This window comes from Gopherus evgoodei, chromosome 1 (assembly GCF_007399415.2).
Source record: "Gopherus evgoodei ecotype Sinaloan lineage chromosome 1, rGopEvg1_v1.p, whole genome shotgun sequence".
NCBI lineage: Eukaryota > Metazoa > Chordata > Testudines > Testudinidae > Gopherus > Gopherus evgoodei.
The window spans coordinates 217,853,598-217,868,026 of NC_044322.1; the positions used below are offsets into that span (position 1 = coordinate 217,853,598).

Genomic DNA, 14,429 nt, shown 5'->3' on the forward strand with positions numbered 1-14,429 from the left:
TTCCAATGTACGTGAGAGCCCTTGGAATTCCATTTAGTCATCTCGTCTTCTTCATCTTCCTGAACTGGATCAGCTGAATTGGCTGCAATTTACTGACTATGAGTCTTTCAGAAGAGATCTTAAATACCAAAGTTCTGTCTTCCCACCATGGATGTTTAAGATCCCCTGATAATCAAAGTAGAAACAAGAGTCTGGTCTGCTATCTCTGTCCAAAATTTCCATTTTGTTTGTCTCACTGTCTGGAGTGGCTCAGAACTGTCAGAAAACAGGGCAGACACCCCAAACTGGTGGTGTATTCTATAATTAGATTTCACCAAGCCAGTAACAAATGTGCACTCCTGGATCACTATGCCAGTCTTACCATAGAGTCATAGCCACTGCAGTCTATCTTGCCACCCAGACAAACTGGACTTTGTGATAAAAGGTTATATAAATCAATAATCACATCACATTAGGTTACTCCAAAGCCCAAAGGATCAGTCACTTACTCAGATCAATTTGGTACTCTGGATCTCACACCAAAGACAACACTGGCAGCCAATTCTCTAGTAAACTAATTAAAGATTTATTAGCTAAGAAAAGGAATGAGAATTGATGAGAGGTTAAAGTAGGTAAAATACATTAACGAATGACTCAAAGTTTGTAAGTCCAAAATGATAGCTGTTGATATAATAAACTGCTAGTTGCCCGAAAGTCTTTTCAGGGAACCCAGATATTTCTGGGGATCTCCACTTTGCATTTGGCATCTTCCCTCTAAAAGTCATAGAATTATAGAATATCCAAAAGTCCAAACAGTCAGAGATGATGATTATTCCTTTGAATCAGTATTTATAGTTTCTACTCACAGAAGACAATCTGAATCATAGAATCATACAATATCAGGGTTGGAAGGGACCTCAGGAAGTCATCTAGTCCAACCCCCTGCTCAAAGAGAGACCAATACCCAACTAAATCATCCCAGCGAGGGCTTTGTCAAGCCTGGCCTTGAAAACCTCTAAGGAAGGAGATTCCACCATCTCCCTAGGTAATCCATTCCAGTGTTTCACTACCCTCCTAGTGAAAACGTTTTTCCTAATATCCAAACTGAACCTCCCCCACTGCAACTTGAGACCATTACTCCTTGTTCTGTTGTCTGCTACCATTGAGAACAGTCTAGATCTTTGGAACCACCTTTCAGGTAGTTGAAAGCAGCTATCAAATCCCACCTCATTCTTCTCTTCTGCGACTAAACAATCCCAGTTCCCTCTTCCTCTCTTCATATGTCATGTGCTCCAGCCCCCTAATCATTTTTGTTGCCCTCCGCTGGACTCTTTCCAATTTTTCCACATTCTTCTTGTAGTGTGGGGCCCAAAACTGGACACAGAACTCCAGAAGAGGCCTCACCAATGCCGAATAGAGGGGAATGATCACGTCCCTCGATCGCTGGCAATGTTCCTACTTTGACAGCCCAAAATGCCGTTAGCCTTCTTGGCAACAAGGGCACACTGTTGACTCATATCCAGCTTCTCATCCATTGTAACCCCTAGGTCCTTTTCTGCAGAACTGCTTCCTAGCCATTTGGTCCCTAGTCTGTAGCAGTGAATGGGATTTTTCCATCCTAAGTGAAGGACTCTGCACTTGTCCTTGTTGAACCTCATCAGGTTTCTTTTGGCCTAAACCTCTTAATTTGTCTAGTCCCTCTGTATCCTATCCTTACCCTCCAGCGCATCTGCCACTCCTCCCAGTTTAGTGCCATCTGCATGTCTTCACTCACATGGGCCAGTGAATTTCCATTGTCAAATACAATGGCCCTTGTTTTGACTTTAGCACTCGACTTCATTTACATTTCCAAGGCTCCAATCATGTTTGATGGGTAATTTAATTAGAGGGACATACATAATGTAAAAAGTAATGTAATAGCAAATAACAATCCTTCATTAGTTTTTGTGAAGTTTACATATCAAGTACATTCTCATTTTAACACTAACACTTTTGATCTAGGGTTATCTAGTTACAGAGATATACATAATGTAATGTGATATCAATCAACAGGTTATAGATAAGCAAAGACAATACTACTAACATTTCCTTTGTGTGTTCACAAATGAATTGGCCTGATTACCTTTGACATTCCTTTGATTTCTATTAACATATGACTGAATTAGCCTGCAGCCCTGTCCTGAACTGGCACCAGGGAAGACAGCATCACACTGTTCACTGTTGTTCACAACTGCTTCACGCAATTAAACAGCTGCCTCCTCCCAGCCCAAAAGCAGCTGCATTTCAGTGCTAAATTAATCCCTATATTTAAACCATTTGTAAAGTGTGAGGGAACTATACACTATTATTTCTCATTGATTATTCAGTTTTGTTCACAGATCTAACAGTCCTATTCAGCAAACCTTGCTCCAGGCAGATATACAGGAACATTGGGATGAAAGGGGTGGTTTGTGTTGGTGAGATGGTGGGGAGCAACCCCTGAAAGATTGAGGGTTGGGTGGGAGGATCCAGATGAATGGCTGGGTGAGTGAGATGGCTCAGATCCCAACTCATAGCTCTTCTACTGGTGACTGGTTTTAAATCACAGGTGGTCCGTGTGTATTTCTCATACCTGATGAAGCTGGGGACACTGTTGGGAGGGCCACAGAATGTTACCTCCACCTTCATCTCCTTTGCCTTGTCTTTCATCTCCAACCTCCAGAAGGAGGTCACCCCACTGCAGGAACGGCGGGAGAGAGGGATGCTGTTCTATCACACCACTATCAGGGAGCTGCAGGTGTGTGTCTTGAACTTCCAGATGAGAGAAGATGTGTGCAGGGCCAGCTCCAGGCACCAGCCGACCAAGCACGTGCTTGAGGAGGCACCTTGTAAGGGGCGGCCAATCTTTGGGTGGTGGGGGGGCGCTCAGGGTGGTTTTTTTTTTTTTTTTTTTTTGGTTTGGCAGGGTGACGCTCAAGGTTTTTTTGTTTGTTCATTTCAGCAGGGCAGGGCAGCACTCCGGGGGAGTTGTTTTGGTGGGGTAGGGTGGCACTTAGGGAGAGGGGGTGTTTCGGAAGAGCAGCACTGCCTTTTTTTTTTTTTTTTTTGCTTGGGGTGGCAAAAAAAGTTAGAGCCGGCTCTGGATGTGTGGCGCTTCTTGCAGAAACCTGGCCGAAATTGCCACTCTCCTGCCTCCTAGAGTCTCCTCTGCCACTGAATTGTCAGTTTCAGAGGGGTAGCTGTGTTAGACTGTATCAGTAAAAACAATGAGGAGTCCTTATGGTATCTTAGAGACTAACAAATTTATTTAGGCATAAGCTTTCATGGACCACTTCATCAGATGCATGGAGTGAAAAATACAGTAAGCAGGTATAAATATACAGCACATGAAAAGATGGGAGTTGCCTTACCAAGTGGGGGGTCAGTGCTCATGAGGCCAATTCAATTAGGATGGATGTGGCCCATTCGCAACAGTTGACAAGAAGGTGTGAGTATCAACAGAGTGAAAAATATTTTTTGTAATGGCCCAGACACTCCCAGTCTTTATTGAGGCCTAATTTGATGGTGTCAAGTTTGCAAATTAATTCCAGTTCTGCAGTTTCTCACTGAAGTCTGTTTTTAAATTTTTTTTTGTTAAAGAGTGGCCACTTTTAAGTCTGTTATTGAGTGTCCAGGGGGATTGAAGTACTCTCCTACTGGTTTTTGAAGTTACAATTCTTGATGTCTGATTTGTGTCCATTTATTCTTTTGCACAGAGACTTTCTGGTTTGGCCAATGTACATGGCACAGGGGCATTGTGCACATCTACCAATGTGATATATGCCATCATGTGCCAGCACTTCAATCTCCGTGGAGACATTCCTGTTTTCCCCATTCAGTCCTGGGGATAGGCTGGGAAGTCACATTTCAGCATTTCTGTTTGGCTTTACCTTTAGGAAAAGGCACCTGCGATCGATTGGCTATCATGCCTCCAGGCAGCCTTCCATCCAGTGCAGCTGAACATCTCCCAGCCAATCGCAGTGCATGACATGGATTATTTGAAAGGCATGTCGCGGATGATTGGAAAATGGCAGAAGGGGAGGTAGGAGCTGATATCTGATACTGTAGCCATTGTTCCTTGAGGAAGCTGTGATAGCTTCAGGTGTCAAACTAAACCCGAATGGACTTAGTCAGTGTTCAGACAGGAGATGGCCAAGGAAACACTAAGGCACTGTAGAAGCTCAGTAAGTTACCCAGCAAGGCTCTTCCCACTTATAGTCATTAAAGATCATATGGCACTTTCTGCAAGCTTTGACCTATTTCCTGGCCCAGTTCCATCTCAGGCAATTATATTCTGCCAAACTAAATTCTTCCTGCAGTTCCAGGCAGAGGTACTGTTAATCACTCCTTGTCTTCAGGTGTTAAGTGGTATTGCTATTTGCAGTTAAACAGCTGCCACAGTTTACTCAAGATATGGATGCATTTAGTACTGGCTGAAGTGATCCTTATATATTAATCCCTATAAATATGCTGCTTTGTGTCTTTTCCCTAGGGTCCTACAGATCTATATGATCCTCTGCCTGGTTGGAAACCTCTCCCCAGCCCTCGACAGCCGGTTCCAAGATGCACGCAGGGAGCTCTATGAAAAGCTGCATGGAAAGACAGGGGAATCTGGGTTGGTGAGTCAACTTTCATTCAGTTCCTCCAGCTCCCAAGGCAGCTCTGTAGATGCTCTGCTTCCATGGCCACCCTCCCACCCCCGGCTGCTGCCTCTGATCTCTAGTCCTTGAAGTAGTTTCTCATGTTGGAGGGACAGAGTGAAAGGACATGCTGACCAGGATAGCAGCATTACTTTCTATTTCCTAGCACTTTCCTCTAGTAATGATGCCATGGAGGAAGCCAGCCCTGTACCTGCTGCTGCACCCATGGAGTCCAATCCACACTAAGAGACTTCCACAAGGACAGGGGGTGGAGAATAATATACAGATGGGCAGGTTTCCCTTTTCTGTCCCTTCCAGCCAGGATATGAGTCCCCTGCACTTGTGGAAGCGAAGAGGGTGAACCAGCCTTGAGTTCTATGGCTATGTTTTCTGAAGTGCTCAAAGCCTCTTAGGGTTGATAAAAATCTAAGTAAAATAAATTAAATTCTTGATTATTTGCTATGATCATTACTACACATGTACACATATTTCTCTGTCCCTCTCTCTTTCTATGTGTTGTTCTGCCTTCCTCCTCTGGAACTTTGTTTCTCTCTCTGTCTCTCTGCTTCTTTCCCAGGTACAGGCCCATCGCTGGAGGAAGTGCCTGAGTGACACCAGCACCTTCTTTGAGCCTGTCCTTGGGGAGATGATTGTGCAAGAGATTTTCCCTCAAGAGACAAAGGACCTCGTAGGTATTCTTCTTCCCCCACCCAAACGCAAACTCATCTTAATTTCCTTCTTCTCTTTCCATTCTTACCTGATACACTATCAAGGTCAGGTCACTTCCTTATCCCTTACAAATGTCCCATCATTCTTTGGGAGTGAGGCAGGTTATTGGAGCTTCAATACACTTATTGCTAAAATAGTCAGTACTAGGACCTCCGTCCTTAGCCTTATCCCTTCAGTAACAAAGCAGAGAGTGGGGCCCAGTACTCATGCATGACCCTACACTAAAACAAACCATTGTGTGCAGCCCCAGCACTCATACAGGACCCTACAATAACAGACCAGTGCCTGCAGCCCCAATACCCATGAGTGATTTTCTAATAACAAACCTGTGCTTGCAGGCCCAGTACTTATATGTGACCCTACAAGAACAAATTAGTGCATGCAGCCCCAGTAAATGCAGTTCCAGCACTCATGAACCATCTCATGGTAAAAAACTAGCATGGATTACCCAGTACTTGTGAACAATCCTTTATTAACAAACCAATATGCCAGGGCTTCTGAGTGGGTCAGTAATAACAAACAAGTCTGCATACTCTGGGGAAGGGGAACCTTTTTGCTAAGGGATCAGATTTCTGTTTCCAAGGTTATTAGCACAAGCATTGAATTTATAAAGGGTTTGCAATGTGTGAAAAATGCCATGAAAAAATAACCCAGGGACATGGGACAATGAGAGACATTAAGAGGGAAGATCAGTGAAGAAGCAGAGAAGAGAAAGAGGGAAGAAGGACAGAGGAGAGCATGTCAAACGACAGCACTCATCTTCCTTGTAAGGGCATCAGTGAAGTGAATTTCCTGGGCTTCCTCCAGGGCAGACTATAGGTTCCACTATGGGAGAAGTGTGTGTGTGTGTGTGTGCACATGCGTGTGGTGGAGCCCTGAACTGTTTGAGTGAATCCCCCTCGGACACCACCAGCAGAGAGGAGGGTCAGATTGTACAATAGAGGGAGCTGGAACTAAATACATCCTGAATTTTCCTTTAATTCAAACAAAGGGAAAGAATCTGGAGTAGATCCCATCCCATGTTAGGAGAGGAGAAGTCTAGGACTGAATGAACAAGGGACTGTGTTCTCCTCTCACCTAAGCAGAGGCAATGGGGAGATGAGGAGAACAGGGCAGGGTTAGGGGAGCAGTGTACAGGGACAAGCCCATGGCTGAAAGAAAGTGAAGAATGAATTCCCTTCTCACTCCCTGGAAAGAGGGATCCTTACCAGGGCTGGGTTGTACCTCAATTTGTGGAGCACAGAAAGAGAGTAGCCCAGGACTGAAAAAACATGGGCCCTGATTGCTCCCCACTCCTCTCAGAGCCAGATATGGTATTTCCTAAGGAGCAGCTGCTTTTCTGTAGCCCTGAGTGTATCTCTCTTTCCTCTTGGCAGGCTGAGAAAATGTTCTCTGTGGTCCGAGATGCCCTCAACAGTCGGCTGCATCAGGTGGAGTGGATGGATGAGCAGACCCGACAAGAGGCCAAGGACAAGGCATGTGTGGAAGACACAGGTCACTGGGTCCTTATGTCCCAGAAGCCCGTGGAGAAGGGATGTGCACCTGCACATACTTTGACATGTGTTCTTGTGTACATGATCCTACATGGACACATTTATACATACCTGCTCAACACTTCTAGGTGGATACACATATACCATCATATGCACATAGTCATACCCTGATGTGTTTATATGGAAAAGGTATGTTTATCCATGCGTACCCACAGCTGCACACGTGCCAACATTTATGAACACCAACAAGCTTCCACATGGAAGGAGTTAAAAAAGCACAAAGCTGCCCTGGTGTAAGCAGCTGCATTCCATGGGCTTCGTTAGAGCAGCTGCTGTTTATATCAGGGTTGCATTTGGCCTTATGGCACTGATTTGGGAAAGGAGAAGAGCAAAAGGGGAGATGTGTTACCTGGAGAAGTCAAGTAGGACAACTATTATTTTTACAGAGCTAATTTATAAGTCCTTCTTACCCTGCCCTGAAACACTTTATAGGGACATTCAAAATGTAAGGAATCCTCTTGGTTATGTGTTTTATTTATTTTATTTTATTTTATTTTAATGACTTAAGGTTTCTAAGCTTCAGGTGGAAATTGGCTATCCAGACAGAACCCTCCAAACTCCTGAAATAGACCGGGAATTCCAGGATGTGAGTAATAGCTAACATACCTGTCTTGTTACTGGTAATGTACCTGTTCCATACCCAAGGGGAACTTCTGCTGGAGATGAAGGGAGCAGAGCATACTCCATACAACTAGCATATCTTCTTCTTTCCCTCCAATGTCTTATTTTGAAAGAGGTTGGGTCTGGAGAAGCTGGGAAGTCCAGTCAGTGCTCTTGCGTCTTTGCCTACTCTGCCTCCTGTTGGGACAGGAGAAGTTGGGAATGGCACCATTCATCCCCCAAAGAAGCCGGGCTCTGCCTTGCTTGTGATAATATCTCCTGCAGTTCTTTTCCATGTGTTAGGTTGGAGATTTTGAGCGTTGGGAGAGAAAAGAGAGAATATTTGATTGTTTGATTTTTTTATTAACCCCATTTTCTGCCCTATTTGGTGTTGTCTCTTTTGTCCCATCCTCTTTCTGATTCTCATCTCTCTCTTGCTCTTGCTCTCTCTTCTGTGTCCTTTTAAACTCACTCTCATTGCCTCTCTCTTTCTTCAGCTGGAGATACATGACAATACTTTTTTGCTCAATGTGGTGGCCTGCCTGAAAGCTGTGAGGGAAAATTTCTCCCTGAGGCTCCTTCATCCCCACCTGCAGGATAAGTATGTGTCAGCTGACAGGTGGTGGGGATGATGTGTGGTAGGGGACTGGTTATAGGATGTATATAGGCTGTGGAGAGGAGGTATAGGAGCAGCTGACTGGACACAGAAGAAGATACAACAAAAACAAGAGGATTAGAGATATAGTATAGGAATGGGCCAAGACAATGGGGAGGAAAGTTGCTCTTGTGGTTAATGTACTGAGCAGAAAGTCAGACAAGCTGCGTTCATTTCCCTGTTCTACCACATACCACCTGCATGACCCTGAGCAAGTCTCTTAGCCACTCTGTAAAATGAGGCTACTCTCAGTGGCTTACCTGACAGTGGTGTGGGAAGGGTACATCCATGAATGTTTTCAAGGAACTTAGCTATGGCAGTGATAAGTGCCTAATAAATAAATAAAGGCAGATTGAACACATGAGGCTCTGAATAATGTGAACCTCTAACTCTGCCTCCTCTCTGTATGAAATTGCACTGGGGAGTTCTTTCTCTATTTCACCACCATTCTCACAAAGGTCCAGTAGGGAGAGAGATCAGGAGATGGTCCCAAGCCATTAATAGTGGGTGTTCTTTCTCTTTTCTTTTTCTGCTTCTAGTTGGAAGGTCTACCCTTGGTCTGTCCATTCCTACTACTCATTGAGGCGCCACGCCGTGGTCTTCCCCGCGGGAATGTTCCGCAGCCCCTTCTTCCATGCAGAGTTCCCCAGGTACTGAGGGGCTGCAAAGCCACCAGCATAAACCTCACCCCTTCGGCATGCTGTGTTTCTAGTACACTGTTTCACTGTGAAAGGCCAAAAGAGGGGAGAGAGGGTCCTGCTCTGAGGTCTGGTCCACACTACACAGTTAAATCGATTTAAACAGCGTTAAATCGATTTAACTCTGTACCCGTCCACACTACAAGGCACTTTAAATCGATTTTAAGGGCTCTTAAAATCGATTTCTGTACTCCTCCCCAACGAGAGGAGTAACCCTAAAATCGATATTACTATATTGATTTAGAGTTAGTGTGGACGGAAATCGAAGTTATTGGTCTCATTCCTTTAATGTAGCTACCCAGAGTGCACCGCTCCGGAAATCGCTGGTAGCTAGGACCATGGACGCACACCACCGAATTAATGTGCCCTAGTGTGGACGCATAAAATCGATTTTATAATATCGGTTTTATAAAACCGGTTTTAGTAATTTCGATTTTATGCTGTAGTGTAGATGTAGCCTCTGAACTCAGTGGGAATTTGTCCACTGGCTTCAGTAAGAGCAAAATCAGAGCCTAAGTGCTTTCCATGTGGGGCTGAGATAAGCCATCTCTCATCTGTCACTGAGTAACCTCAGGGTCTTACCCTGAGACTCAGGCTGGCAGTTTTCCTGGCCCTCCCATGCAGGCAGAATATAATAGAGGAGAAGGAAAAAAGACATGAGGCTCATCAAGACAGGCTACAAAGACAGTTCCTGAGCCCACCTCAATATTGAGTCACTCAAAGATGGAGCTATATTATTTTCTAGAGTCCAAGAATAAATCCTGTGAAACCTTTAGGCAATCTCCTATCCAAAGTGTCTTCAAATGGATCAAAGACAACTCTGCTCCTCCTTTATAAAAAGACCACGTCTACTAAGCAACCTTTTTTTTTGCATTATGAGGTTTGTATGCATTCCTGTGAATCATCAAACAGTACAATTCTGTTCTTCTGTAATAATGAGAGCACCTCTGTTGAGCAAGCAATTGTTGTCATTGAGTGGTGATTTAAGACACATTAAACATTGTTTGATGTCATTTTTTTTGTCCCCCGGTAGAAAAGTTTGCACAGAGAGAATGATCCCAGACTCATTAAATTCCTATTATAAAAAAAATAGGCTCTCACTGGGGGAAGGAATGAAATAAGTGGTCTGATCAATATAATAATTCTTTTTAGTCTATGGTGAAACTTACACCTCCTATCTGAAGAACACCCATGTGCCCTTGATGATTCATAAAACTCATAACAAGATTAAGAATGGGACATAGCTGAAATGAATAATGGCAAGACAAATATACTTTTCTAATGCTGTGTGCTTCCACTTAATGAGTGAGTCACTTCTGAATCAGCAGTTCTGTCTCCTGTATTCAGTCTGATTTGCTGACTAAATTGACTGTGACAGAAGTAAGTTTGCTAACACTGTTAGCCCAGCTGAGCTAACAGTTCAGAGAGAGAGAGAGAGAGCATTAGATTCAGGAGTCAGACATCCATGGTTTGAGGTTTTTCCCCCAAAAAATGCAGCTTGGGGTTGACAAAAATATTTCACGAATTCATTTTGAATTCTCCAAGTTCTTTCAGTTGAAATTAAAAAAAATTGAAACGTTTTGTTTTGACATTTTTTAAATGCAAAGTTTTGATTTTTCAATTTTATATGACTTTTCATTTTCAAATTTACTTCAATTTTATTAAACTTTTTTTAAAAACTGAGTGGAACTTAATGCTTCATTCAATACAAAGCAGATTATTTTTTCATCGGTTAATTAAAAAAAAATTAAAAATTAAATTCTGGTCAACCCTGAAACAAAAGTTAGTGTTGATTTTTCAGAATGGCCAGTAAACTGAAAAATCAATTATAAATCCAGTTGTAGTTGCAGATATCCTTTAAAATGTGAACTGAGTCTGTAGAACTCTAAAAGCAGCCGCTGTTAGAGAGATATGAGTTGCTCCTATTCATTTCAGTGACCTGTTAATTCTGAAATCTAGTGATGATCACTACGTACGTGTCAATGTGCTTTGCTTTTTCATTATTGATCAATGCATGTAAGAAAAGAGAGGGATGATCATACTGTGGAAATTTAACTGTGAGTGGACTCATTCTGGTGTTTCAAATGGGTGGAACTTGGTTTGTGGGTGGAAGCTGTGGGAGTACCACAACTATTTCTAGTGAAACCCTTGCTTAGATTACTATCTTGCGCATACTTAGCAGACTTGTTAACAAACATCCAATTGCAATTGTTCACTTGTACAACCCCATTATCTTTATCCTCAGTTACCATTTGTGCAACTCTTCAACAGGCAATGGGGTTGCACAGATGTCACTAACCTGGCATTACCATGTCACTAACCTGTCATGAGGACACTGGGATTCCACAATTAATGAGGGCAGAATTTGACTTGCAGAATCTTTAATGATGAAAGGGTATGAGCTAGAAAGAATTCAGCTTGACTCTCAGGGTATGTCTACACCAGAATAAAAGACCTGTAGCTGGCCTGGGTCAGCTGACTCGGGCTGTGGGGCTAAAATTGTTGTGTAGATGTTCAGGCTCAGGCTGGAGCCTCCGGCAAGCCCTAAAGTTTATACAATTTTGCAGCTGTCCAGCAAGCCCAAGTCAGCTGACCCAGGCCAGCTGTGGGTATTTAATTGCTGTGTAATCATAGCCAGGGGGAATTGGCAGTGCTGATAGTTAGAAGAATCATACCTTTACTTGAACATTTGCTGAACATGTTGGTCTGGAATAACAGAGACGATAAGCATGCAGCCCGTGATACTGGTTTTACACCATCACTTGGCATAGTAGAATCACACTAGATGGAGCAGGGCTGTACAGAGAAACCCCTGCGTCCCCTGCCTCCTGCAGGTTTGGCAGCTGATACCTCTTTACATTCTGTGTTTTTCAGCGCTGTGAACTTTGGAGCCATGGGGGTCATCATGGCACATGAGCTGCTTCACGCATTCCATGATTACGGTGCGTATTGTGAACCATTCAAGGGTGAAGCAACATCCCCTGACCTGAAGTAGTAATAACAACCAAATACGTGGTTTCCACTTTCACCACCCTGACTATAAAAATTGTTCCAATGCCCCGAACCATCGCTGGTAATTTATAATACAGTCTTCCCTCTGCTCACTGTCACAGACCTCAGGAGTGTATTCCCTCTGGAGAGCTCAGGGGTGCTCCTCCAGGACCTGCTCCCTATTTAAATGTGTAGTGCAAAGATGGGTTTGGTAAATTCAAAAGACTCGGTCCCAGACCATGCTCATTACTAATGGGAGCAGTGACTGAATCCCAATGGACACTGATATTGCATTTACCTTCCTGGATTTCCCTCTTCTCTACAGTGGTGCCTGAGAGCTGTCCTAGATGCAACAGGGATGCATTAGTGTGGGGTACAGACTGCATGGTGGAACAGTATGAACGCTACTCTCTGCAGGGCCTGAGAATCAATGGCACTTTCACCCTGCTGGAGAATGCAGCTGACACAGGAGGACTCGCCATCGCTTACCAGGTATCACAAGCTACCTGCAGTTCTAGTCTTGTAGTTTCACATAACTCTACCAGTACCCCTCAGTCCTGCCCTGCCATGCAACCCTCTTGCTCTGGTCCTGTCTTGGTCCTGTATGAATCAACAACCCATATCTATGAAGCTGAAAGAACTCTGTGAAAGAAAGTTCCTCTTCAGGGAAGTTATGAAGTTTAATTAAATAATTTCTGTCACATGCCTTCAGATCTTTAGATAGAAGGTACTAGTGATATGCAAAGCATGGCAAATTTTTTTGAGCATGAGTGACTTAAGTTGAAATGATTTTCATTCATTTGTAGTGCATCAAACATCATCATCTTCTGACCCTCTGCTGCCACTATGTGGTATTGCCTGGAATGAGAAGCACAACAGTTAGGTTGATAGGAAAGAGCAGGGGCAGCTCTAGACATTTTGCCGTTCCAAGCACGGTGGCATGCCGCAGGGGGTGCTCTGCCAGTCGCCGGTCCCACGGCTCCGGTGGACCTCCCACAGGAGTGCTTGTGGAGGGTCCACTGGTCCCACGGCTCCACCGAAGCCACGAGACCAGCAGACCCTCTGCAGGCACGCCTGCGGGAGGTCCACCAGAGCTGCGGAACCAGAGAACCCTCCACAGGCATGCCGCCGAAGCTGGCTGCCTGATGCCCTCCAGGTGACGAGCAGAGCGCCCCCCGCAGCTTGCCGCCCCAAGCACACGCTTGGCATGCTGGGGCCTGGAGCCACCCCTGGGAAAGAGGGCAGGGATAAGCCATCTCGGAGAGCAAGGAGATGGGACGGGAAAGAAAAGGATACTATACTTTCTCGGTGATTGGATGGATGTTTATGGTGTGGATGGATGTCTATGGTCCCAGTGTAAGAGCTCCAGCGCAGTACCAGCAGGCTGCACCAGCATGCACACTGGGAGGAAGGAGGCGCCTGATTTCAGCTCTCTGTTGTGAGTTAAACTTTAACAATATTTGTGACAGTCTGAGATTTTTTTTTTAATTTATCTGTCCTTCTTTGCCCACAGGCCTATAAGAACTGGCTGAAAAAGCACAAACAGGAGAGGAATTTACCCGGGAGTGGACTCTCACACCATCAGCTCTTCTACATCAGCTTTGCCAATGTAATGAACACCTTGCTGATCTTATTCATCTTGTCTGTCCCAGTCCATCAGGCCTCCTTTAATGTATCTTTCTCTCATACTTTCTCTCTCTGGTTTGTGTGTCTGATTATCACTATCTCCTTCCCTCCTGGTCTGAGTCTCTCTCCCCACTTTGCAGCACTGGGCTGCTCCCTAAATGCTGATCAAAGGCCTCACTGAAGACATACATCTTACATGGGCTTTGAAGCAATATCAGACTGTCAAAGGGACCACACACAACAAACTATCTACTATCCATCATTTAAGGTTTATCTAAGGCAGCAGTCACTGGAATATCTAAGCACCCTTGGTTATGATGACTGATGATAATGAAAGAAAAAAAAATGAATGATATTTAACTTGACCGTCAAAAGATAATTTACTTACCTGGGAAGAGTGGGCAAGAAGAAATTTAGGTTTGAGAGAAGGAAAAGACAGCAAGAGTGAACCAGCACTGCCACCACAATGGGCTTTAGGGAGAGAGCTGATCAAGTATTTTGGTGATGGGGGTCAAGTATGTGGATGGATGGATGGATGGAGTGAGTGAGATTTTTCAGGTACCTTCCTCTTAGCAAGTTTAGGACTTATACATAACCTAACCCTTGAGCTGCAAGTGAAGTGCACTTCAAAGATCACTGGTGTTATGTTCTCATAGAGATTCAGGGATCATAGAGATCAGCCATTATATTCCACACTAGCTGGATCTTCAGAGTGCTTATTGATGGTATCCCTGAGAAGAGTGCAGAAGAAGGTTGTCCAGTCCTGAGGCTACAAAGCGTTGGGTCACTCTGGTAAGGTCTGTATTAGAGAAGAGATGTGCAGCTCTAGGACCAGCTGTCAGTGAATGCAGGCAGGATTAACCAGAGTGATCATCTGGGCTTCCAGCAACAGTAATGAGTCCAGTATGACCCAGACTCTGCAAATCACCTGAATAAAAGC

The 14,429-nt window shown here is 44.3% G+C and overlaps 1 protein-coding gene and 1 long non-coding RNA gene across 10 annotated transcripts in view; one reads left to right on the plus strand and one right to left on the minus strand.

Annotated features, from left to right (window-relative positions):
- Positions 1 to 14,429, plus strand: part of KEL (Kell metallo-endopeptidase (Kell blood group)) — a 32,696-nt gene that overhangs the window by 14,600 nt on the left and 3,667 nt on the right. For 7 of the 9 annotated variants that reach the window (XM_030536527.1, XM_030536554.1, XM_030536564.1 and 4 more), the window contains 11 exons: positions 2,567 to 2,755; positions 3,894 to 4,039; positions 4,490 to 4,616; positions 5,215 to 5,325; positions 6,743 to 6,841; positions 7,428 to 7,505; positions 8,017 to 8,120; positions 8,714 to 8,824; positions 11,747 to 11,814; positions 12,189 to 12,355; positions 13,377 to 13,472. In XM_030536527.1, the coding sequence (XP_030392387.1) occupies positions 2,567 to 2,755; positions 3,894 to 4,039; positions 4,490 to 4,616; positions 5,215 to 5,325; positions 6,743 to 6,841; positions 7,428 to 7,505; positions 8,017 to 8,120; positions 8,714 to 8,824; positions 11,747 to 11,814; positions 12,189 to 12,355; positions 13,377 to 13,472 (1,296 nt within the window). The remainder of the gene's footprint in view (positions 1 to 2,566; positions 2,756 to 3,893; positions 4,040 to 4,489; positions 4,617 to 5,214; positions 5,326 to 6,742; positions 6,842 to 7,427; positions 7,506 to 8,016; positions 8,121 to 8,713; positions 8,825 to 11,746; positions 11,815 to 12,188; positions 12,356 to 13,376; positions 13,473 to 14,429) is intronic. The other 2 variants (XM_030536535.1, XM_030536545.1) reach the window with 2 other exon arrangements.
- Positions 10,356 to 11,740, minus strand: LOC115636480. The gene is made up of 2 exons (XR_003996963.1): positions 11,467 to 11,740; positions 10,356 to 11,327 (listed from the first exon to the last, which is right to left on the minus strand). It is a non-coding gene; the product is annotated as an uncharacterized LOC115636480 (long non-coding RNA).